The 25,876-nt window shown below is 45.1% G+C and overlaps 2 protein-coding genes across 7 annotated transcripts in view; one reads left to right on the top strand and one right to left on the bottom strand.

The window, feature by feature from the left end:
• The window catches only part of NKAP (NFKB activating protein), a 44,361-nt gene extending 21,034 nt beyond the window's left edge, over positions 1 to 23,327 (top strand). Inside the window, exons 9-14 of one of the 6 annotated variants that reach the window (XM_059157134.1) lie at positions 1,517 to 1,655; positions 8,941 to 9,053; positions 13,202 to 13,416; positions 18,767 to 18,846; positions 19,160 to 20,087; positions 21,697 to 23,327. In XM_059157134.1, coding sequence (XP_059013117.1) covers positions 1,517 to 1,655; positions 8,941 to 8,982 — 181 coding nt within the window. In that variant the 3' untranslated portion in view covers positions 8,983 to 9,053; positions 13,202 to 13,416; positions 18,767 to 18,846; positions 19,160 to 20,087; positions 21,697 to 23,327. Of the gene's footprint in view, positions 1 to 1,516; positions 4,511 to 8,940; positions 9,054 to 13,201; positions 13,417 to 18,766; positions 20,088 to 21,696 lie in introns of those variants that run through there. The other 5 variants (XM_059157133.1, XM_059157135.1, XM_059157131.1 and 2 more) reach the window with 5 other exon arrangements.
• On the bottom strand, positions 4,466 to 23,978 carry AKAP14 (A-kinase anchoring protein 14). Its single transcript, XM_059157137.1, has 6 exons — positions 23,843 to 23,978; positions 20,658 to 20,824; positions 19,981 to 20,072; positions 7,514 to 7,693; positions 5,236 to 5,288; positions 4,466 to 4,674 (listed from the first exon to the last, which is right to left on the bottom strand). The coding sequence occupies exons 2-6, from the start codon at positions 20,812 to 20,814 to the stop codon at positions 4,590 to 4,592; spliced, it is 567 nt and encodes a 188-aa protein (XP_059013120.1). The 5' UTR covers positions 20,815 to 20,824; positions 23,843 to 23,978; the 3' UTR covers positions 4,466 to 4,589.
• Positions 23,979 to 25,876: the final 1,898 nt, after the last annotated feature.

The raw sequence follows: 25,876 nt of genomic DNA, 5'->3' as shown, positions 1-25,876 counted from the left end.
TGAGTGGAGCCTACTTAAAAAAAATTTTTTAATAAAAAGTTAAAAAAACAACTTTAACACTCTTAATGTAACGTATAAGTAGATACCTAATAGATCTTGGGGTAAGAAAGTGTTTCTTAAGGAAGAATCCCCAAAAATGTACTTATCATAAAATAGTGATAATTTGCCTAGGTTAAACGACTTTTGTTTATCAGAAGACATCTAAAATAAGAAAAAGACAAGTTTTAAGCCAGGATAGGATCTTAAAACTGACAATTAGTATTGAGAGTATTTAAAGAATACTACAAAAAACCCAAAGGAAAAATGGGAAAAGGACAAAAACAAACATTTGTTAGAAGAAGAAAAATATGTGGCCTACACATACATAAAAAGATGTTCATTTTCATTTGAAATGGAAATCAAGAACATGCTAAAATACCATTTTACATTTATTTGATGGACAAAAGTTCAGAGTTCTAACAATAGCAAGCATTGGAGAAGATGTAAATCTACAGGATCTCTTAAATACTGCTAGTGGTGATATAAATTGGTAAACGACTCTGGAAAACAGTCTGACATCATCTTGAAAAGTAGAGCGTTCGTGAGCTTTATGTCCCAGCAGCTCTGTTCCTAGATACCCAAGAGGAACTCTTTTCCTGTGTACTAGGAGATGCGTTCATAGATGTTTTACGACATTGTTCACGTAGCACTTGATGTTCTAAACAAACCCGTCTGTTCACTGTATAGTGAGCAGTACAGTGTCCTCTCCTTGTCCTTCCGTCCCGCTGCTCCCCCACTGTCACACTAATCTTGCATGAGTTTCCCCTCTTTTCCTTACTCCACTTTCTCGATTTTTCTAGACATAGGTCAAGCCTTATATCAAATGGACTTTGTAGGATTGGGTTACATATACCTAAAAGAGTTTCATGGAGTTTTCTCTCTAATTTAGCAGACCCTTTGAAGATAATGTCATAGTTTCCATCTGCCCCCTATACTCCTGATTTGGCCTTTGTGATAAATCTCTTCTTTGAGCTGCTCCTGGATCCTGAGGAAGTTAAATCCACTCATAAAACTCATCAAAAAATTCTATTACGGTATTAGACCTAGTCCTTTTGGTTGTACAATAAATTAGAACCATGAGGAACTTCTACCTGATTGATGACAACTTAAACCTTTCTTCTGTCCTACTGTCCATTCCCCAAAGGCAGATTCCACATAGCACATAAGAAATTTAATAATTTGCTAGTTTCTGGTTGTTTTAGTAGAAACAACAGAACTAGACTTATGACCTTGGTATCTGAAATTAGTAACATTCATGATGTTGACAGAACAATAGATCATTATTTGAATACTGGAAATGAATCAGAGCACACGTTGGCAGATAAAATGCATGCTCTTTTGAAAATCCAGCCCATTACCAAAACAATTTCTATTTATCAGTTCTTTAAATAGACCACTCTGTATTAAGAAGGGTAAGTGCAGAAGTACTATGAGAATAATTACTGAAAAATTAAGCCAAAAATAAAATTATCTGCAGGCATCGCCGAATGGAGGCCGTGCGACTGCGGAAAGAGAACCAGATCTATAGTGCTGATGAGAAGAGAGCCCTGGCGTCCTTTAACCAAGAAGAGAGGCGAAAGAGAGAAAACAAGATTCTGGCCAGTTTTCGAGAGATGGTATACAGAAAAACTAAAGGGAAAGATGACAAATAGGCATTTTCTGATTGTTCAGCAGACATTTTTAACAAAAAAGTCTGGGTTCCATATATACATACAAAAAGATTACTATGATCTGAAAAAGCTTTATAGTGCTCCTGTGCCTTCTATTAAACTCTTTCAGTCCTTCAATAAAAAGCTGCTTATTGATATAATTTTAGCAAGTTCTTTGGGTTACTTTTGGATTGACCATAATAACTTTCTGGTTTAAAAATCCAAATTACAAATAAAATCATACTGTACTTGAGGAGGTGGCATTGAGAGAAAGTGTCAGTAAGATCAGAAACAACTCTCAAATCATGGGACAGTGCTCCTATTAGCTTGACGTGATGCCCGTCCCCCACCCCCACCCCCACTGAACTGGTGGGAAGTCATCATTCCTCTCTGTTGAATGTGTTACAAATGGACTTGATAGAAACATACAGGAGTCCACTTTTGTTAACAAGTTGAAGGCATTGCTGAAAAAAGCAAATCTGGAATTTGAAAATCGACTTGTATAATATATAGTTTGCCCTGGAAGTATTGTATTTTGGTTTTAGTCCCTACCTCTACCCCAAATCCAACAAACAAGCCAAAAAGACTAACCCACAGATTTACTGAGTTGAAAATGTGAATGTTAGAGTTTTAAGTTCTTAAAATTTTGAGTTCTTAAAAATGGTTCTTCAAATATAAAATACTGGGAGATGTACAGTTGTGCCAATATAAGTACATTATCCATCTAAGCTATGGATTTGAATACTGAAAATAAATGGGAGTCAACTATGGTTAGGAGTTTTAATAAGGAAAAATATACTGAAGCATTGGTTTTAATTTAGTTTTGTAAGGATGAAGTTAAAAGGATATTAAATATATTTTAACTGTGCTTTATGTAATAAGCATATTTCATTTTAAACATTGTTAAACGTTTCAGTTTACTTTTTACATCTGTCATTTGGTTTAACTTTTTATAGAACTCCTCACTTTATCACTTTTTTTATGGCTGCTATTGAACTTTTAAGTTTTGGAGAAATGGGACTAGCAGTTCGTGATCCTTCTTCTTCCTATTATTTTGTTCAATTTGAGTTGTTAGGTGAAGGGAAAGGGGACAGTGGAAGCTTTGGCTGTTCCTGTTAAGGTTGTTTTGAGCTGTGTTGTTATGTATCTAGAGTAAGTCTAAATTACCTAGGGGATGGGGAAGTTTTAACTCTGTGGTTATAAAACGTCCCCTCTCTTTGTAATAGTTTAAGGTGTTTTTTCCCCTGAGTTTTAAAATAAGGCAGTCATATTTCAAAGCATAGATAAGAAGTTTTACTATTTAACATGTGTTCTAGGAAAGTGTCTGCCTTTAACCCACAGCTGAGGACCTAAACCACTTGGCGTGTAGCAACATTTATGACCCCTGAATCTGAAGTGATTTCTGTTTATCATCGTTGCTGCCTAACCTGATAAATATCTTGTTTCCAAAAGGTAAAAGGAAGCTAGATTCCAAATTTATGAGCTATAATCCACCTACTTCCCTGCATAATAAAACCTAAATTTATAATCCTTATTTAAGAATTTTGTTCTCCAAGAACATTATTTTTTGTTATTGGCTCCTAGAGACTGAATGAGTTTGCACTCTTATTTTCAGTAGGCAAAGCTGCTTAAGTGCAACAACTCTGTGATAGAGGATTATTGTGGGTTTTTATTGGGTTTTCCTGTGTCCTCCACAGAGTAGATATTCAATAACTGAAAGAAAGCATATTAATGTATTTCAGAACTTTGTCATTTCTTTCATCAGGGTTTGTTCAGGAAAGATCTGTCAAAGAACAACTTCAGTAGCATGTTCTTTGGCAAAGAGGAGGGTAGAATAAAAGGGCTGAAAGTATTTTATTTTGAGCTCATGAGAGTTACTGCTTCAGACTGCGTTGAGTCATCTGAGCCATAAGTCCAATAGGGGACCTATTGTATTTGAAATGTCTGTTTTGTTCTTCAGGAAGACTTATCTAGTTTTCCACCTCCTTGCCTGTTGTTCTGATAAGATTTTCCCTTCTTTTATGTTTATTGCACAAATGTAACAGTTAAAGAAAAAAAATTACCCACAGTCTTACCGCAGTTGTCTTTAGTAATCTGTGTTCCCTTCCAGTGCTTGTCTGCATAAATATGTATTCTGACATGACTGTAAGTAATCACCCACAATGTAATCTTGTCTTTGGTGTTTTAAACCTTTACAGTCAGGCAAGACAGCCTCCCAGGGATGGTAGGAACAAGTGGTGATCTGGTGTGAGGACGGAAGGAAAGAGGACCAGAAATAAGTAAGGGTGGCAGTCAGCCCTTCCCTGTTTGATTGCCGCCTGTCAGGAAGCCGCGGCGCTGCCATCACAGCTGTGATGCTGTGTGGTGCACAGCACACCCGGTGGCGGTGTGGGAGTGTACTGGCTAACCGTGAGGCTTATGTCACCCTGCGTGAAGGGGTTTGTGAGTGGGCAGATCTTTAGACTGGCTATATTACGTGCTGCAGAACTGTTACCATTTTTCTTTTCCCCAGTTATGCCCATTAAAGAGGAGTGTCTACTAGAGAATGAGGCTCAGATGGGGGAATAAGCAGCCAAGTAACACTCTCAGTTTTTACCCTGACAGGTGAATTTTAGCAAATCTCTAAAATTCGCTTCTGTACCTGTAAGGCTCAAGTGATGTAGACAGTGATGGGAATGACCACCTAGAAATGGAAAACAGCTTACTGGTTACTCTGCTAATGTGATGGAAGTTGCCAAATGGAAAGTGAATGAATGAATGCAAAAAATGCAGCCGGATTGTTTGCCACAAGTTTATTATTCAATAAATATTCTGTGGTTTGATGTGCAGTATCGTATTTTTAATACATTCTGATTAGAAGTCTAATCCTAAAACATTCTGTAAGAATTAGACACAATTGAATTAGAAGGGAATTGACTCCATTAAAATATTTTTGGCCTCAATAATGTCCCTCAGCCATTTTTCTCGAAAGCGAGTCATTCCTGGTCTGCAGAGGAAGGAAAACAAACATACCAAAACTTTTTAACATAAAACATTGAGCCAGGGATTCCCTGTTTATTCTGTTACTTTCCTAGTGAGCAAGAAGTCTTTTGGGGTGGGGAGCAAAGGTTATCTCTATTCCATAGGCCCGATCAGTAAAAGGATTAGTGCATTTCTATGTAAACATTCTTTAAAAGAGCTGCTGAACAAATCAAAGATTATTATATAGGACTTAATTCCCTGTAACTGAATTTCCCATAGAAACAATAGACATGATCCACTTTGCCCCCACCCTCCTTTAGCGGTTAATCCTCAAGTTTCTAATGACTGAAAAACGAGACATTAAAAAAAATTTTCGAGAACAATGGCAGAACCCCTTGAGCTCCTGATGGGACGGGTGGGCCAAAGAAGAAAAGGGACCGCCCTTTAAAAAATAAGTCTTCCCGGGGCAGCTGGCTGGCTAAGTCGGTAGAGCATGCGACTCTTGATCTCGGGGCCATGAGTTCTAGCCCCACGTTGGGAGTAGAGAGTACCACAAGGAAAAAAAAAGTCTCCAAATGTTCATTACCTGTGAACTAACGAAAGGCCCTCAAAGATATAAGAGATCTCAATGGGCATATCCTAAGAGAGAAAAGGATAACCGTTAGCCTATACCAGTCATACCAACTCCTAATTCCTTCCATACCTACACTCGTGCTTACGTATACTCTCAAGTTGCTAGAATTCATCCTCCTTACTGGGATGTCTGTAGGTGGTAGTTCTTTGTCACTTCAAATCTCTGTTCCCCAAAAGATCCTTTTGGCAACAAATACCTGAAGGATCACTGCAGAATTGGAAACAAGTCAGGAAAGACTTGTGCTCCTCGCAAATATGTTCTCGATATGTTCCACTCTGCTCAGTTGACAGTATTTACCTCTCGGCCCATAAGAATGAAATAATACAGATAAGCAAGGTTTGAAAACATTTTTAGAGCAGCAGTGAAGGTTATAATACCGTCTCTGTGGGCCCCTCCCATACTCCCTTCCAAAATTCTACTTGGAATTTCGAGCCAGAGCCCTTCTCCTAAGCCCTGAGTATACAGGCTCTGGTCACAGTCTTGCTTTCCTCCAGCAGCCTTACTTCCCGGTCTCCAACCTTGCCAGTGAGCAAGACAGCTGATGGCAGGATAGGTGACCAGGAGCGGCGAGAGCTCATGGAGGCAGACAGAGCCCCAGATAACTTCTGTGAAAGGATAGATGGCAGGGCGGGGAATAACGTGTTCACGTCGGCTGTATTCCAGGCATCATGCTTGGAACCAGACCCGCTTCTCTGCTGACCCTAACCCTGGATTCGTGGATGTTCTTTGGACTCCTTTCACACCAGCTATCAGCCTGTCTCATATTCATGGTCTCCCTGGCAGCTACACGCAGTCATTCCTTCAAGTATTCGAGTGCCTGTTACTTGCCAGGCCTTGTTTTACCGCAAAGCGCAAAACAAAAACTCGTGCGTTTGCGGAGCTTACCTTCTAGTAGGTGGAACAGACAATCACGTAGACCATCAGAAGGTCAAAAGTGTTAGGGAGAAAAAGTAAAAGCATGGAGGAAGGGATAGAAAGTGTGACGTAGGACGTAAGAGCGTCCCTAGGGAAGAAGGTCAGCAGGAACAGCAGGTGCAGAGGCCCTGAGATGGGTCTCTATCTAGGGAAGATAGAGGTGGGTCTCTATCTAGAGGTGGGTCTCTATCTAGGGAAGAAGGTGTGACGTAGTATGTAAGAGTGTTCCTAGGGAAGAAGGTCAGCAGGAACAGCAGGTGCAGAGGCCCTGAGGTGGGTCTCTATCTGGGTTATTAAAGAGCCGTGAGATCACAGCAGCTGGAGGAGAGGGAGGGAGGGAGGGAGAAGAGGGAGGAGCAATAACAAGGGACCAGGCCTCGCAAGGCCCGGTAGAGGCCCTCATTGCTCAGTGTACTCCGGGCCCACAGCAGCAGCACCACCAGGGAGCTTCTTAGCAATGCAGAGTCTCGGGCCCCACCCCAGATCTGCCAAGTCAGAATCTTCCTTTCAACAAGATCAGCTAACATGCATGCACTTCGGAGTTAGAGAAAGACATGGGAACATTTTAAACAAAGAAGTGACATAATTTCATTTTATCAGGCTCATTCTGGCAGGCGTTTGCTGTTTTGGAAAGCTACACGACGAGGGCGAGGGTGGAAGCAGGGAAACCAATTAAGAGGCCATTGGAACAGTCTTGGTAAGAGATGATGGTGTCTCGTACCAAGGTGGTAGAAGTGGAATGGTAAGAAGTTGCTGGATTCAGGACCTATTTTTGAAGATAGGGCCAATAGGATTTCCTAATGTGTTGGATATGAGGGACAGGAGTCAGGGGTGATGCCAAGGATTTGGGCCACAAATGGAAATGAGAGGTCTGCGGGCAGATCAGGTTGGGAAGGGTAAATTGGAAGTTCAGTTTAAGTGAGATGTTTATTAAACATCCGAGTGGCAGAGGTCTGGGCTGGAGGTCAGATGTGGGAAGCATAAGCTAGAGGTGGCATTTAAAGCCAGGAGGCAGTAAGACCACCAAGGAGAAGAGTATGGAGGACAGGTTCAAGACCAGTAGAGACTGAGAAGGAATGGGCAGTGAGGCAGAAGAAAAACCCAAATAGTGTGTGGTTCTAGCAGCCAAATGGAACATTTCATGAAGCTAGGAGTGAGCAGCTCTGGTGAGTGCTGTAGATTGGCCAAGCAAGATGAGGACAGAAATAGGACTTGAGTTTTACAAAGAAGGGGTCATCGATGACCTTGATAAGCGACGTCTCCATTTTCATTGAGGTCACATCTAAGTGAAAGGGGGAGAAAAGGAAGAGCTTACTGGAGGTTTGTTTTTGGTGATCTTGATGGTGAAGAAGGCAGAGGCAGTGACTGGCGGCATGGGTCTCTTAGCGGTTGGGATGCTCCAGCGTACACAGTAGATGTAGTGGTAGCTGTGAATCCGGTCTTCCCGCTCTATAAACTGTGTGTAGTGCACCCAGCGGTCCTGATACTCCCACGTCTGTTTCATATAAAAGAGAAAGAGCACATGGAGAAAAGCAAACTTCCCATTCGAGTCCTCTAGGTAAAGGCAACACACAACAGGAGGGGTTACAGCCTGGCTTCGGGCATCCATTTCTACCCTTTCGGATTGGGATTCAAACTAGAGTTAACTCCCAATTATCTCCACAAGTGGAGGAGAGCAAAGGCGGAGCCCGCATGAGTGACGAATGCAACATCCCTGGAGATCGGGCTTTGGAACACAGAGGCCACGCTCAGATGCGTAGGGGCGCAGGCACGCCCCATGCACGCCCCACGCACGCCACACACACGTGCACATGCGACCTCCCTCTGGGCCCTTAACTCGGGAGACAAACGTGGTTAACTGGAGAGTAATGCGAATGTGATCGGAACCTGTGTTCTGCTCACTCCTTGGGAGCCCTAAAGGTGTGACTGGAAAGTAATGGGGCCGATTTCACAAGCTGTTTCTGAAAATCCAACTCACTTCAGTGCAGCCATCGGTGGTATACAAAGTAAGTTTAGGAAAGGAATGAGGCAGGCGCTAAGATCCTCCAGACCCCTCGGATCCCTATTTGACCCCCTTGGAGAAGTTTTTCTCTCAAAAGCACAAATCTCACTAGGGCTTAGGGCCTGGAGAAGTCACAGTACAGCTCCAGCACCCTAAGTTCAATTCGACTGAAGCCCCTTGGGTTGGGGGGCACAGGAAGCTTCCACAGAAAAGCAAAAAACAAAAAACCCTGAATTGAGTTGAAGGGCCACAGAAGGAAGGAAGTAGGATGGTCTAACAGTTTCAGTGATGTGCGGAGGGCCAGTCAGAGGGAGATGGCTAAAAGATTTCAGGCCCTCTTAAAAAAACAAAAACAAAAACAGGTTGGCGTTTTCCCTCAGTTTACTTTCTTTCAAACTTAAGTTGATTGTTTCAGTCACCCAGACAGGAGCCCCAGACTCTAGATTCCTGGAGATCAGAATTGTATTTTACACAGATTGTCATGCCTATTAGTGAAGGAGCTCGCTGGTTAACCCTTGGCGACCCACTGGAGCATGCCTTTCTTTCCAGCCTTCCTGTGTGAATATATTTCTTCAGCCCTAATGTTTAATCTGTTACACCACCAAAGACCTTGTACCATCGGAGGGGTCCCCGTTTTTATCACTGTTCAGGCAGCTGATTCTCACGTAGCTCCAGTGAGTGTGTGTTAATCTTGTATTTTGTCATTTTTACATAACATTGCTTCATATACTCGCTTCCAGGAAACAATTTCTCATTGTGCTACTCTCCCATGGATGGCTTAGCCAATTACATATTATTGGACACTCAAAATCAACAGGCACCTGGAAGTACATGCCCAAAACTCTTATCAATGGTAAGTGACGCTCAAGGGAGTAGAACTGGGTATTGTGGGGGTCAAAGGGGAGCTTTCATTTTCTACCTTGTGTCATTTTGCTCACTGGGGAATTTTTTTTTTTATAATGTCTTATTTTACTATAAAAATTATTTTAACTTGGTGGTAGGCATTGGGGATTTTCCAACTTTTCTCATATAAAGAACTTATTTGTATATTCCTGTTGCCAGATTGTGTTCCTTGAGAGAATAAACTAATTGTGCCCATTGGCAACACGTAATTGTACCTATTCCCTCCCCAAAACACACGAGCCTTTGGACACCAGCTTTCATCATTCCTATTCACATTGTAATACCTCAGAATCTTGTGAATTTGCATTTTTCACTGATAGTAAAACTCTGCATTATTTTTGTCATCAGAAACTTTTCAGGGGCACCTGGGTGGCTCAGTAAGTTAAGTGTCTGCCTTCAGCTCCGGTCATGATTCCAGGGTCCCAGGATAGAGCCCCGAGTCCCACATCGGGCTCCCTGAGTGCTCAGGAGGGAGTCTGCTTCTCCCTCTGCCCCTCCCCCCACTCATGCTCGCTCACTTTCTCACATGCTCAAATAAATAAAATCTTTGAAGAAAAAAAGAACTTTTCCTACTTTGAAGAAAAAAAGAAAGAGCTTTCCTACTACGGTGGCCAAAGTATATCAGACCTGTGATCAAAACTTTATTTTGCTGCTTGATCAGAAAGACTTAGGACCAGGGCGCCTAGGTGGCTCCGTCGATTAAGGGTCTGACTGAGTTTTGGCTCAGGCCATGATCCCCAGGGTCATGGGATCAAGCCCCATCATGAGCTCCATGCTCAGGGCAGAGTTTGCTTGAGATTCTCTACCTCTCCCTCTCCTCCTGCCCCTCCCCTCGCTCGTGCACACTTTCTCTTTCTGAAATAAAGAAATACAGTCTTTAAGACTTTGGACAAATTGTCCAACCTCTCTGAACCTCAGGGTTTCTAATTTGTAAAATGGGTACACTCATGTACCTACACGCAGGTCCGTTGTGGGGATTAGATGAGATCATGCATGTGAAGTACTTAGTACTCGACACACAGTGATGCTCAGGAAATGGTAACTACTCATTTGCGATCCCCTGGTGTACGGTGAATTCTGGGAAATCTGCAATAAGCTTGAGAAAGCTCTCCGTCAGCGATGTCTGACCCCCGGAGGAGAGACATCGCTTCCAGGGCTCAATTTTCTGTCAGTAGCTTTATAGAGCTTTTAACTTTTCAGGTAACTTTCTATTTTCTAATCATCTTATCCTCATAATGGTCCTACGCAGTAGGTAAGCTCTTCATCTGTGAACAAATAATGGTATGGAAAGAACAAATCTGTTCATGTATTCAACACATATTTTAGAGCATCTCTGTGTATGTGACCTTTTAGGAGCTGGGGACAGAGAATTGGATAAAAGCTTCTGCCCTTATGGTCTATATAATCTGTAGGTGGAAGAAAGACAAAGGGTAAGTAAGTAAAATCTAGTATCTTAGGTAGAGCTGAATGCTAAGGGAAAAAGTAAATCAGGGCAGGAGAACGGGTTGCACTTTTAGATGAGGTGACCAGGAAAGGCCTCAGTGAGCAGGTGGAATCTTTTTTCAGTTGAGCTATAGTTGACATACAGTGTTCTGTTAGTTTCAGGTGTACAGCGTAGTGATTTAATATTGATGTACGTTATGAAATGATCACGTTAGGTCTGTCACCATACAAAATTATGACACTCTAATGACTACTTTCTCTGTTGTGCTTTTCATCCCCATGAGTATTTTTTTAAGGATTCTATTTATGTATTTGATGGAGAGAGAGAGAGCACAAGTAGGGGAACAACAGGGATAGGGAGACAGAGAAGCAGGCTCCTTGCCAAGCAGGGAGCCCGACGCGGGGCTCCATCCCAGGACCCTGGGATTATAACCCGAGCCAAAGGCAGACACTTAACCAACTGAGCAACCCAGGTGCCCCATCGCCATGACTATTTTTTTTTAATTTATTTTTAAAGATTTGAAGTAATCTCTGTGCCCAGTGTGGGCCTTGAACTCGCAACCCCGAGATCAAGAGTCACATTGCTCCACCAACTGAGCCAAGAGTGCCCTGTGACTAGTTCATTTTATTTTTTTTTATTTTTTATTTTTTTAAGATTTTATTTATTTATTTGACAGAGAGAGATCACAAGTAGGCAGAGAGGCAGGCAGAGAGAGAGGAGGAAGCAGGCTCACTGCTGAGCAGAGAACCCAATGCGGAGCTCGATCCCAGGACCCTGGGATCATGACCTGAGCCGAAGGCAGAGGCTTTAACCCACTGGGCCACCCAGGCGCCCCACTAGTTCATTTTATAACTGGAACCTCGCACTTCTTAATCCCCTTCACTTGTTCCACCCAAATCATACCCCTCTCTCCCCTCTGGTAACACCAATTTTTCTCTATATTTGAGTCTGTTTCTGTTTCATTTTGGTGGTTTATTTGTTTGGTTTTTTAGATTCCACTTGTAAGTGAAATCATATATTATTTGTCTTTCTTTAACTTACTTTTTAGTATAATACCCTCTGGGTCCATCCATGGGCAAGACTTCATTCTTTTTCATGGCTGAATACTATTCTATTTTATATATATCACATCTTTATTATCCATTCATCTACTGATGGACACTCAAGTTGCTTCCACATCTTGACGTAAAGCAAATAATGCTGTAATGAACATGGAGAGCGTATATCTTTTCGAGTTCGTGTTTTTGTTTTTGGAAAAATACACAGTAGTGGAATTGCAGGATCATATAATATTTCTATATAAAATTTTCTGAGGAACCTCCATATTGTTTTTCTTTTTTTGGTTTGTTTTCTTTTTTTTTTTTTTTAAAGATTTTATTTATTTATTTGACAGAGATCACAAGTAGGCAGAGAAGCAGGCAGAGAGAGAGGAGGAAGCAGGTTCCCTGCTGAGCAGAGAGCCCAATGCAGGGATCAAGTCCTGCATCGGGCTCCTTGCTCGGCAGGGAGCCTGCTTCTCCCTCTGCCTCTGCCTGTGCTCGCTCACTCTCTCTCCGTCTCTGACAAATAAATAAATTTTAAAAAAATTTAAAAAAAAGATTGCTTTGATTAATCAGGGTCTTACGTTGTTCCATGTAGATTTTAGGATTATTTGTTCTAAAATGAAAAAAATGCCAGTGGTATTTTTATTGGGATGGTATTGAATTCTGCAGATTGCTTTGGGTAGTACGGGCATTTTAATAATACTAATTCTTGAGGCGCCTGGGTGGCTCAGTGGGTTGAGCCTCTGCCTTCGGCTCAGGTCATGATCCCAGGGTCCTGGGATCGAGTCCTGCATCGGGCTCTTGGCTCAGCGGGGAGCCTGCTTCCTCCTCTCTCTCTGCCTGCCTCTCTGCCTACTTGTGATCTCTCTCTCTGTCCAATAAATAAGTTAAAAAAAAATACTAATTCTTCCATTCCATGAGCATTTATTTGTCATCTTCAATTTCTGTCATCACTGTCCTACAGTTTTCAGAATACACATCTTTCAACTCCTTGGTTAAATTTATTCCTAGGTATTTTATTCTTTTTGATGCAATTGTGTAGGGGATTGTTTTCTCAGTGGCTCTTTCTGATAATTATTAGCATATAGAAATGCAACAACAGGTTTCCGCATGTTAATTTTATATCCTGCAACTTCACTGAATTCATTTCTTACAGATTTTGTTTTTGTTTGACAGAGAGAGACCCAGCGAGAGAGGGAACACAAGCTGGGGGAGTGGGAGAGGGAGAAGCAGGCTTCCTGCTGAGCAAGGAGCCCGATGCAGGACTCCATCCCAGGACCCTAAAATCATGACCTGAGCCAAAGGCAGACGCTTAATGACTGAGCCACCCAGGCACGCCTCGAATTCATTTATTAGTTCTAATACTATTTTGGTTAAGTCTTTAGGGTTTTCTATATATAGTATCATGATGTCTGCAAACAGTGGTAGTTTTGCTTCTTCTTTATCAATTTGGATGCCTTTTATCTCCTTTTCTTGTTTCATTGCTACAGCTAGGCGTGCACTCTATGTTGAATAAAAGGGGCAAGAGTGGGCATTCTAGTCTTGTTCCTGATCTCAGAGGGAATGCTTTCAGCCTTTCACTTTTTAAAAAATTATTTATTTATTTGACAGACAGAGATCAACAGCAGGCAGAGAAGCAGGCAGAGAGAGAGGAGGAAGCAGGCTCCCCACTGAGCAGAGAGCCCAACGTGGGGCTCGATCCCAGGACCCTGGGATCATGACTTGAGCCGAAGGCAGAGGCCCAACCCACTGAGCCACCCAGACACCCCATCAGCCTTTCACTCTTGAGCCCTGAATTTGTCATATCTGGCCTCTCTCATGTTGAGGTATGTTTCCTCAGTGCCCACTTCATTGAGAGTTTTTTAAATCATATTTGGATGTTGAGTTGTGTCAGGTGCTTTCTCTGTATTTATTGAGATGATCATATTGTTTTTATCCTTTATTTTGTTAACATGGTATATCACATTGATTAATTTGTAAATATTAAATCATCCTCGCATCCCTGGAATAAATCCCACTTGATCTTGGTTTATATGATACTTTTAATGTATTGTTGAATTCAGTTTGTTAATATGTCATTGAGGATGTTTGCATCTATGTTCTCAGGAATATTGATCTGGAATTTTCTTTTTGTCTGTCTGTCTGGTTTTGGTATCAGGGTAATAATGGTCTCATTGAGTGATTGGAAAGCAGCCTTTCCTCTTTAATTTTTTAGAATAGTTGGAGAAGTATAAGTATCAGCTCCTTTTTAAATGTTTGGTGAGGGGCTCAGTTGGTTAAGCGTCTGCCTTTAGCTCAGGTCAGGGTCCCAAGGTTCTGGGATAGAGCCCTGCATCGGGCTCCTTGCTCACCAGAGTGTCTGCTCCTGCCTCTCCCTCTGCCTCCCCCTTCATGCTCTCTCTCTCTCTCAAATAAATAAATAAAATCTTTTAAAAAATGGGTGTTTGGTGAAATTCACTTGTGAAGCCATCTGGTCCCAGACGTCTTGTGTTTTTGAGTACTGATTCAATTTCATTATTAACATTTTGTTCAGATTTTCCATTTCTTCTTGATTCCAGTCTTAGAAGATTGTTTCTAGGAATTTATCTATTTCTTCTAGGTTGTTTAATTTGTTTGCAATGAATAATTTCTCAGACTAGTCTAGTCTCTTACAATCATTTGTATTTCTGTGGTGTCAGTTATGATATCTTTCATTCCTGATTTTTTTCATTCGAGTCCTCTCTCTTTTTTTCATCATGAGTCTTGCTAAAGGTTTTCCAGTTTTATCTTAAGAACCAGTTGTTAGTTTCATTGATCTTTTCTAATGTTTTAGGTTTCTCTTTTATTTATCTTCTCTCTGATACTTATTATTTCCTTCCTTCTACTAATTTTGGGCTTTGTTCTTTTTCTACTTCCTTTGGGTGCAAGATTAGATTAGATTGAGATTTGCAGATTTCTTCAGTTGGGCCTGTGGTGCTATAAACTTCCCATAGCGCGAAGTCTGCTTAAGTTTTTTTCTCCTTCTCCCTCAGCCCCTTACCCCCTCAAACAAATAAAGTAAATCTTTTTTTAAGATTTTATTTATTTGAGGGGCGCCTGGGTGGCTCAGTGGGTTAAGTCGCTGCCTTCAGCTCAGGTCGTGATCTCTGGGTCCTGGGATTGAGCCCCGCATCGGGCTCTCTGCTCGGCAGGGAGCCTGCTTCTCCCCTCTCTCTCTCCCTGCCTTTCTGCCTGCTTGTGATATCTCTCTCTCTCTCTCTCTCTCTCAGATAAATAAGTAAATAAAATCTTAAAAAAAAAAGATTTTATTTATTTGAGAGAGAGAGAGAACACGCCCAAGTGGGGGGACGGGCACAGGGGGAAGCAGACTCCCTGCTGAGCAGGGAGCCTGATGCAGGGCTCCATCCTGGGTCTCAGGGATCATGACCTGAGCAAAGGCAGAGTGAGCCACCCAGGTGCCCCTAAATAAATAAATCTTTTTTAAAAATTCCCTATAAAACTTCTTTGGCTACATCGCTTGGATTTTGTACTCTGTTGATGCCATTTTCATTTGTCTCGAGGTATTTTTTTTTTTACTTCCTCTTTGACCTCTTGGTTCAGCCATTGATTGCTTAGTATCATTCTTAGCCTCCAGGTGTTTATAGTTTGTAGTGTTTCTCCAGTTTTTTTCTGTAATTGGTTTCTTTTTTTTTTTTTTAAGTTTTTTTTTTTGAAGAGTTTATTTATTTGACAGACAGAGATCACAAGTAGGCAGAGAGGCAGGCAGAGAGAGAGGAGGAAGCAGGCTCCCCGCTGAGCAGAGAGCCTGATGCGAGGCTCGATCTCAGGACCCTGGGATCATGACCTGAGCCAAAGGCAGAGGCTTAACCCACTGAGCCACCCAGGTGCCCTGTAATTCGTTTCTATGTTCATGCCATTGTGCTAAGAAAGGATGCTTGATATGATTTCAGTCTTCTTAAGTTTGAGACTTGTTTTCTGGCCTAACACAAGATCCATCCTGGAGAATGTCCCATGTGTACCTGAAAAGAATGTGTATTCTGCTGGTTTGGGATGGAATGTTCTGGATATATGTTAAGTCCATCTGGTCTAATGTGTCATTCAAAGTCACTTTCCTTATTAATTTTCTGCCTGGATGATCTGTTGATATTAGTGGGGTGTTAAAGTCCCCTACCATTACTGAACTACTGTCAATTTCTCCCTTTATATTTGTCAGTATTTTCTTTATATATTTAGGTGCTCCTGTGCATAGACATTTACAAGTCTTATATCTTCTTGTTGGATTGACCCCTTTATCGTTATGTAATGCCCTTTGCCTCTGGTTACAGGTTTTGTTTTAAAGTCTATTTTGTCTGGTATAAGTGTGGCTATCCCTGTTTTCATTTTTTTTTCTCCTATTTACTTGGAATATCTTTTCCCATCCCTTCACTTTCAGTCTGTATGTATCTCGAGGTCTGAACTGAGTCTCCTGTAGATAGCTATAGGTGGGTTTTGTTTTTGTTTTTGTTTTTAAGATTTTATTTATTTATTTCACAGGCAGAGATCACAAGTAGGCAGAGAGGCAGGCAGAGAGAGAGAGGTGGAAGCAGGCTCCCTGCTGAGCAGAGAGGCCGACGTGGGGCTCAATCCCAGGACCCTGGGATCACAACATGAGCCGAAGGCAGAGGCTTTAACCCACTGAGTCACCCAGGTGCCCCTGGGTTTTGTTTTTTTAAATCCATTCAGTCACCCTGTGTCGTACGATTGGAGCATGTAGTCTCTTTGCATTTAAAGTAATCACTGCTGGGCATGTACTTCTGATTAATGTGTTCATTGTCTTCTGGTTGCTTTTGTAGTTCTTCCCTGTTCCTTTCTTCCTTTGTGACTTGGTGACTTTCTTTACTGTTATGTTCAGATTCTGTGTCTTTTGTGTGTCCATTCTAGATTTTGGGGATGTGGTTACCAGAAGGTTCACATATAACACACTGTATAGAGCCGTGCATTTCAAGTTGATGGTCACTTAATTTTGAACACATTTTAAAGTGCTACGTTTTTACTCCCTTCCCATTTCATGTAGTTGACATCATATTTTACATCTTTTTATCTTGTGTACCTCATAAGTAATTATTGTAGCTATAATTGAGACACTACTCTTATCTTTTAACCTTCACACTAGCTTTCTAAGGGATTGATCCACTACCTTTACTATATGTTTACTCTTACCAGTGAGATTTTTTCTTTTGTAATTGTCTTCTAATCATGGCCTTTTCTATTTAAACAAGTCCCTTTAACATTTTTTGGAATGCTGGTGTAGTGGTGATGAACTCCTTTAACTTTTGTTTGAGAACTCATCTCTCCTTCAATTTTGATTGCTAACCTTGCTGGGTAGAGTATTCTTGGTTGTAGGTTTTCTTTCCAGTACTTCGAATGTATTGCACTACTCCCTTTGGGCCTGCGAACTCTGAAAAATCAGCTGATCACCTTATGAGGGTTCTCGGATACATAACTATTTGTATTCTCTTGCGGCTTTTAAGATTCTTTATCTTTAATTTTTGCCATTTTAATTATTATGTGTCTTGGCATGGACCTCCTTGGGTCCTCTTATTTGGGGCTCTCTGGGCTCGCTGGACCCAGATGTCTGTTTCTATCTCCATGTTAGGGAAGTTTTCAGCTATTGCGTTTTTAGAAATGTTTTCTGCCCCTTTCTCTCTCTCTTTCTGGGACCCTGATAATGCAGATGTTTGTATGCTTGGTGTTGTCCCAGTGGCACTTTATCCTATTCCCATTTCTTAAGAATTCCATCTTCTTGGGCACCTGGGTGGCCCAGTCAGTTAAGTGTCCAACTCTTGATTTCAGCTCAGGTCATGATCTCGGGGTCGTGAGATCGAGCCCTGCCTTAGGCTCCACATCAAGTGAGGAACCTGCTTGGGATTCTGCCTTAGGCTCCACATCAAGTGAGGAACCTGCTTGGGATTCTGCCACCCTCTCCCTCTGCCCCAGCCCCATTTGAGCTTTCTCTGTCTCTCAAAAAATAAAAGTCAAAATATTGTCTATCTCTTTGTTAAAGTTCTCACCAAGTTCATCCATTCATCTCCCAACTCTTGTACTCTTGTGTGAGCATCTTTATGACCATTCCTTTGAACTCTTTATCAGGTAAATTGCTTATCAACATCTTTAGCCTTTTTCTGTGATTTTGTCTTATTCTTGTTCCTCTGTTTCCTCATTTTGTCTGACTTTCTGTGTTTGTTTCTATGTATTAGGTACATCAGCTCTGACTCCTGGTCTTGAAAGTAGCAGCCTTATGTAGAAGGTGTTCCGTGGGGCCCAGTAGTACCATCAGCCCTCATCACCAGAACCAGGCACTCCGTGGGTGTCCCACGTGTGGGCTACAGCCCACTGCACTGTCCACAATGCACTGTCCTATTTTGACTCTGCTATGATTCCTGTGGGGGTGCTGGTGAGCAGGGCTGGCCCATGGCCCTGCTGGCTGCAGTGCCTGCTGGTGGCTATTGTGGGCGTGCTGGTAGGTAGGGCTGTACCCCTCCACTCCACCTGGAGCATAAGTTTCTTTGGAGGGACACTGGTCTTGGCCAAGGCTGCCCACCAGCTGTGGCAAGGTGGTGATGACTTTGGGGAGATGCTGGTCCCAGGTGAGGCTGCCTGTCTGTTGTGGCAGGCCAGGAGCTCCTTCAGAGGGGCACCTGCCAGGGTGGGGTTAGGAGCACTAGCAAGGTAGATGGAGAAATGTCAGAACTGGTATCCACCAGCACTTTTATTCCCAGAGGACGTTCCTACAGACCCCTGCCCCTTTGGCACATAACCCTAAAATGACCTGATAAATCCCCTTCGCAAATAGTCCAGGCACCTTTCAAACCACTGCCTCTGTGCTTGGTCTCCGAGAGAATGGTAGCGTGTGTGCCCTTTAAGAGCCGTCTTGGTTTCCCATAATACTCTGGTCAAGCAGCCCCCCTGATTTTTAGAGTCCCTGGGATGAAGGCCTGCTGATTCTCAAGGCCAGGTGTTAGGAGGCTCATCTTCCTAGTGCAGTCTCCAGGGGGTGGGTGGTACCAGAGGTGGGACTTGGACCTGCCACTCCTCGGGGAGGGCCTGCCTGCCTGTGATAGCCCCACCATGTGTGGGTTGCTGTGCAGGGCTTTAGCTCCGGACTTTGTCTCTGTCCCTGCTACTCTTCTTAACATGGCTTTTTCTTCATATCCTTAGCTGTGGAAGAGCTCTTCTAGTCTTCAGGTCACTCTCAGAGTGAGTGAACAGGCGGCATCTTAACAAAGATCTCAAGAGAGGTAAGGTATGAAACATGAGAACAGATCCCAAGGGAGAGGGTTCCAGGCAGGGAGCACTGACAGTGCAAAGGCCCTGAGGTGGGAGCAGGCCTGGCATTTGAACAGGAAGGAGACAGGTGTGACTGCAGTTAGAAAGGTGAAAAGGGAGAAGGTAGCAGGCAATGATTCTGGGCGCTAGGTTGGGAGGGAAGAGGGGACTCGGATCACTTCAAGCTCTGTAGGCCATTGTCAGGACTGACTTTTGCCTTTTACTCAGAGTAATGGGTTGCATTGTTGGGGGAAATTTTTCTGCTTGTTCTGTGTCCTATTCCAGCCTGACTCACAAACCCTGGCTGCAGTAGGAAGAGGCTTTCGCCCGACTCCAAAGGGGGACATTCTCCAGAGCAAGAAGGTCCAAGAGTAAGTAGTACTTTGCGCCATGCACCTCGCTTCCACCTCACTGGGCCTTCCTCGGGCCTAGGGAACTGCCCTCAGGGCTGTAGGCCATGACGGGCCGGCCTGAGAAGCAGAGACAACAGGAAGTTTCTCGAGGGTTGAGGAGTTTGCCTCCACCTGTTCCGGCTTGACTGTCTTCTGAGGAAATACAGCGGGCAAGTAGGGACTGAGGAGATACAGCGAGTAGGGATTTCAGGTCATGGTTGAACCCACCCCGCCAGGTATGCAGGGCAACCTGGGTAAGCCGCTCCAAGATAAGCCACACAAATGGGTCAGAGCCAGGCAGAGGCAGAAAAGAGACAGGAATTCACAGACATGCACATCACGGTGTGCAGGCATGATGTTCCAAAACCAACTCAGAAAGATCCATTGGCATCCCCTCCATTAATACAAGATCTCTGAAGTTGGTGACGGGAAACTCCTGGTTTGAAAGCCAGCCTGGGAAAATGGCTTAGCCGGGCCTCTCGGATTTGCCAAGGGAGATGTAAGGTTAGGAAGATACAAACAAGGAAAGACGACTGTGCCTCTCACCGTCGAGCCATACCACTTTGATCTTGGAGCCCAGATGGGGGACAATTGTTTACTTTTTAGTCACCTTTGAAATCATCTAGGGTTTCTGGGTCTGAAACGTTTCATCAGATGCTCCTTTTCATTGTTCCTCGCCCTTGTATACCCACCCGGAGCGGTCCGCTAACTTACCAGGACGAACTCCTCGATCTGTTTGCGGCCCCTTTCTGCTGTGAATTCACCGTGTGTGATCCATTTGATGCTTTTGGTGGGCTTTTCAGCTTCTGCAAGAAAAGGAGGTGAGAAGTTGTCAGTTGCCTGGTGGTGTGGCATTGTTTTTAATTTTTTTTAATTTTTTTTAATTTTTTTAAAAGATTTTATTTATTTATTTGACAGAGAGAGATCACAAATAGACAGAGGGAGAGAGGGAAGCAGGCTCCCTGCTGAGCAGAGAGCCCGATGCGGGACTTGATCCCAGGACTCTGAGATCATGACCTGAGCCGAGGGCAGCGGCTTAACCCACTGAGCCACCCAGGCGCCCTGGTGTGGCATTGTTTAATGGGACCGTCCTTCAGGCCTCCAAGCAGGATGACTACCTTCCACAGTCTTTTTTTTTTTTTTTTTTTTTTTAATGTGGGGTTTCCTTTTTTAAATGTCAGGTTTTTTTCATTTGTTTTTAATGATGCTACCAGTTTATTTCACAGAGACACAGTGAGAGAGGGAACACAAGCGGGGGGGAGTTGGAGAGGGAGAAGCAGGCTTCCCGTTGAAGCAGGGAGCCCGATGCGGGGCTCGATCTCAGGATCCTGGGATCATGACCTGAGCCAAAGGCAGACGTTTAACCGACTGAGCCACCCAGGCGCCCCTACCTTCCATACTCTGAACAGCAGCACGGATGGCATTCTTCACTATCTCTAGAGCTAGTTCATTCACATCGACATTGTCCTCTTCTTTGTCTGTCTCCTGGCTTGTAGGACTTTGATCCACATCCATCTTCTGGATATTGAAATTTTTGGTCCCATCCATTGTCTTTCCCCTGGTAAAAGAAGCTCAAGAAGTTAGCCCTTGCGCATGTGTGCATGCATCTGCATACAGCACTTGTCTAAGTTCAGACCACCGCTTGAAGGATAAGATGTAGGAAATGGTTGTTGCCTCTAGGGGGCAACAAAAGCTTAAGGGTGGGGATGGGAGTGAGGCTTTACCTTTTATCCTTTGTGCCTAGCTTCAGGGATCTGTTTTTCCTGAAAACCAAGGGTTTTCAGATTCTTAGAACCGTGAACAGTTCAATCAAGGTGTAGTAGAATGAGTCCGAACTTCTTTGGAGTTCTAACAATATGGATTTCTAGCTGAGTCTTTAATAGAACCTCAATTCCTGCTTAGGCAACTGAGAGCACATGCCCAGCCCTTTTTTTTTTTTTTTCAAGATTTTATTTGAGAAAGAGAGAACATGAGCAGGGGGAGGGGCAGAGGGACAGGGAGAGAGAAAGAGAAACGGACTCCCCACTGAGCACCGAGCCAACGCAGGGCTTGATCCCACGACCCTGAGATTACAACCTGAGCCAAAACGGAGTTGGATACTTAACCCACTGAGCCACCCAGAGACCTGGAGCTATGTGCCCTGGGGCACCTGGATAGCTCAGTCAGTTAAACATTGGACTCTTGATTTTGGCTCAGTTCATGATCTCATGGTGGTGGGATCAAGCCCTGTGTTGGACTCGGCGCTCAGTGCAGATTCTGCTTGAGATGCTCTCCTTCTCCCTCTGTCCCTCCCCCTGCTCGTGCTTGCTCTCTTTCTCAAATAAATAAATAATTTTTTTTTTTTAAGGATAATGTGAATTAAAATCATTAGAGGCAATACAGCATAGGATGGGGATGGGTTTTCAGTTTTTTTTCTCTTGGATTCTCCAGGTGTACAAATTATATATCATCTGCCAGAAACTATCATTTTTTACCATCTCCTCTCCTGAGATAATATACTTCCATAAGTACTTGCTTTGGTGAACACTTGCAGAAAACTGTTCAGTTCCTCCTGACTTCTGCTGTTCCATCATAACGTGTGCTCCTGGTTTAGGATGACAGATGTGTCACATCGGGAAACTCTCTGCTCCGGTTCTGGTAAGAGGTTTATCATAAATGATCACTAAAATTTTCCAGATGTTTTTAACATCTGCGGAGATGGTAAAACTTAATCGTTCTTCGGGCTGTGGACAAGGGTTCGTCACAGTGCTAAGACTCTGCCCCCTTTTCTGTCTTTTTTCGATCCTTTCCTCTTGAGTCTTGGATTCTCTTTCTTTCCTGGCTACTGCTTAAGTCTCTTCACCTTTGAGAAATCACTTCCTTCTAGCACAGCTATGCATCCCTGCGGCCAGTTGCATGAGGGGTGCAATAGCCAAGTGGGTGTCTCTCTCCAAAAGGAGCTTATTATTCTTCTGTAGTTACCGCTTCCAATTTTGGGGTGTTTAATGTGCCTTGTTTCATTGAACTCAGCCCTACTCCATGAAATCGTGCACTAGACACCTTCCATTTGCCTTTGCAGACCCACTCCTCCCGTGTCCCCTGCTCTCTGTCCTGGAAGGCCGATCTGGCTGGACTGCATCAGTGGGCTCCCCCCTTCCCTCTGGCTTCCAGGAGGTTCTGCACAATGCGGAGACCAGGCTGAGGGAGGAGAATGAGGGCAAGTGATGTGTTCCCTGGGGAGCAGTCCGCCTTCAGGGTCCCCTGTGGCTGGAGCGGATCCTGCTTGTCCCAGGGCAGGGAGTCTCACTTCTCAGCCCTAAGGACAGTTCTGCTCTCCCCTCAGCCCTGTTCTAGAACCGCCCCGACTGTTCTAGCCCCAGGGGAGCTGCACTTGCCCTTGCTGCCCTCCTGTCCGCCCACACCTTCGTAAACACTCCGTTCGCTTAACCCTTCTCTACCCGCACTGCTCTTAGTGTGCCAGGTTTCCTGGTGGGACCCTGCGACACAGAGAGACTCTTGTCACCACATGAAAGGAGGAGGCCAGGCTCACGGCCAGACTCTCTGGCTCGGCGGCTGATGCACTCAACTACCCCACTCTCTTCCCCCCAGGACTCCAGAGTCCGAAGCCCTCCTGAAGTCCAGAATGTGCTCACTCGCTTTCTGTGAGCCTCTTCGAGGAGAGGCACCCTCTGCCCCCTTTCTCATTGTTGGTTCCAGGGTGGCCTGGGGGCTGTCCAGGGCTGCCCAGTTCTGGGGGCCCTCAGTCCAGGGATGGTCTGAACAGCCTTTCAAGCCTTGGGAAATGCTGACTTGTGTTCATTTGGGTCTTCATATTAGCATCTGTGGCTCGGTTTGCATGTGCCTCAGTTTCCTGTGGCTGCTCTCTGGGGGTGGACAAGGCCGTCTACTGGGGGAGGACGGAGTCTTCCCAGGCTGCCCGTCCCAGACAGCGAGGAGAGCCTGACGGGTGGCCAGTGAGGGAGTCCGAAGGCCCTCGAGCCTAGGGAACTGGCTGTCCCCAGCCTAAGAATTGGGCCAATTGGGCCACAGCAATTTGCTATAAACTTTGTAGTTAAAGACAACAGTGGAGTTTTTTTGGTAAACTGGTAAATTTAGGAGGCTTCAGTGAGTTAACCATACAGCAGCTTGATCCTTTAAAGAATGGCGCACGTGGCGACTCGGTCACTCAGTGACTCGGGTTTCAGCAAACTGCTTCTTGATGAATTGAACAGAAGCCAAATATGTGACCTCCAAAACCAGGCAGAGGAGGTGGGGGGGTTCTCATCCATGGAATGGAAGAACCTCCTTAAGACCTTCCCTAGGGAGCCCTGAATTCCGGCAGGAGGGAGAAAGGGGAGCGGGGCTCACATCGTGCCCTTGCATGTCCAGGGCACAAATCCTTCATAAGCGACCCTCCGACCCTCCGACTGACTTGTCCTCATGCTTCGTCTCCCCTCCCTTCCTAAGGAGAGAGGCCAGATGGGCGGGAAAGGCCAGGTGTGTGGTGGAGCCCGGGGTCAGGTGACAGCTGCGGAGAACCAGTGTGAGGCCTCTCTGCAGCACCCCCCCACCCCCCACCAGCCCGCCACCCCCGTACCTGAGTGAGCAGATCCTTGTTTGGAGCAGTTCCGGCCAGGTCAGCCCCAGACTCCCGGCCGCTCGGGCCCAGGCCTGCCAGACAGAATGTTTACATGTGCTCCCCGGGCAACACCCATTCCCACCAATGGGAGCCAAAGCCCTGAGTGGCCACCCGCTTCTGCCAGTGAAGGCGGGGACAGTCCATCCCAGCAACCTTGTGACCTCTGCCCTGTGGCACTCGTGGCCAGCTTCCTCCGGCGGGGGAGCTTGAAGGGCTTTTGCCAGAGGAGCAGGGATGGCCGGCCCGGCATGTGGTGGGGGTGATGGCGGTCTGTTCTCTGGGCCACTGTGTGCAGCGCCGTGTATGTGTGTGTGTGTGTGTGTGTGTGTGTGGTCTCCGTCTCCTCCTGGCAGCTTGCTGGCCGCCAGTAGTGTTTGCATTACAGGGAAACACAGCGAGACACCCAGGGTGTCAGACCCAGGGCCGCTGGCCTCACTGACGGAACTTCTTACTTCTCGAGACCCACATTCCCAGGCTTGGACCTCCCTGCGTGCTTGATTGTTTTCAGGGGTGTCTTTTGTGGATCACAGATGAGCTTCCAACATAATGGTTACCAGCCTAGACCCAGGAACAGTTTACTGCACGTTTCGTAGTTTCCTTGTCTGCAAAGTGGGGATCATAGTGCCGTGGAATAGGGGTTCGCAGGAGGACCGGATCCCGCGATTCCTGTCAAGACTGGGAACAGTGCCTGGTGCATCAGAAGCGGTCTTCATACCGATCAGATCGTTTTTCTAGTATTATCACTAATAGCAGTAGTACTATAGAGTGTTCTTTTAAATGGTAAAATGAAAAGTTGTGGGCCCTGGGGCGCCTGGATGGCTCAGTTGGTTAAGCGTCTGCCTTGGGCTTAGGTTATATTCCTGGGACCCTGGGATCGAGCCCTGTGTCCTCGTCATCGTCATCGTAGTTGTTGTCGTTGTCATCCTCAGGCTCCCTGCGCTCCCTCTCCCCCTCCCCTCCCTCTGCAGCTCCCCCTGCTTGTGCGCCTGTGCTCTTTCTCTCTCTCTCTCTCTGTCAAATAAATAAAATCTTGGAAAAAAATTGTTGGCCCTGTGTTAAGACCCAGTTTTATTTTACTAATTTTCTGTGAAATCCCTCCGTCTCACAAGCCCTGCTTTTGACCACCATGCTTTGTGTCCGGAGTGCTTGGCTCACCCTGTGACAGTCTCCATCCCAGGAAAGAAAGAGAGTGACTTGCTAAGTATCCTCCTCACCCAGGACGAACGCTGAGCTGTGCCTGGGAGACGGTCCTGCGCACAGAGCCTGCTAGTGCGATGGCTCAGTGACATGGGGGCTGGGGCTGGAAGGGAGAATTGTGGGAGGGAATGGTGCGGCTCGCAGGAGCTCGGCCTCTGATCCCACACAAGGGGCTCACATCCCAGCTCTGCCACAGGCTGGCTTTGTGACTTTAGGTAGGTTGTCTCACGTCTCTGAGTCTCTGAGTGTGGGGATCTTACTTACTGTCCCTTCAGACCCCTGATAAGGTAAAATGAGGTGGTCCGTGGGGAGCTGTCAGAACAAGGAAAGACACCCGAAGTGTGCAATGAACACTAGTTCCCATGGTCAGCGTGGTGGAGACGAGCCACCACGGGCAGAATCAAAATGTAGAGGGGTCAGAAAGGGTCCACCACTTCCACAAAGCAAGGCGCACATGCCGGAGACAGGAGGGACCCATGTGTCTTGAGCTGTCGCTGTGCAGGCCCGGTGCCCAGGCGCCGAGCCAGGAGGAGGACTTGTGTGACACGCTCACTGGTGAGCACGCGGGCTCAGGCTCCAGAGCTGCCAGTACTCTCAGTGATGACGACCGGCCTCAGTGCTCCTCCTACACAGCCCATCAGACCAGCGGCTCCGAACCTTCTAGTGCCGCAGCAGGCCTGCCCTTCCGGACTCCCTGGGGGACAGTGGGGAAGTGGGAGCTGCTGGGCCCCGCAGCAGCTGCATTCCAAAAGGGCCAAGCTCCAGCTTCCTTTGTGTCAGGCTTTGGTGGGCAGA

The sequence above is a fragment of the Mustela lutreola genome, chromosome X (assembly GCF_030435805.1).
Source record: "Mustela lutreola isolate mMusLut2 chromosome X, mMusLut2.pri, whole genome shotgun sequence".
In the NCBI taxonomy this organism is placed as follows: Eukaryota; Metazoa; Chordata; class Mammalia; order Carnivora; family Mustelidae; genus Mustela; species Mustela lutreola.
Note: the sequence above shows the minus strand (reverse complement) of the source record. Positions and strands in the feature narration are given on the sequence as shown.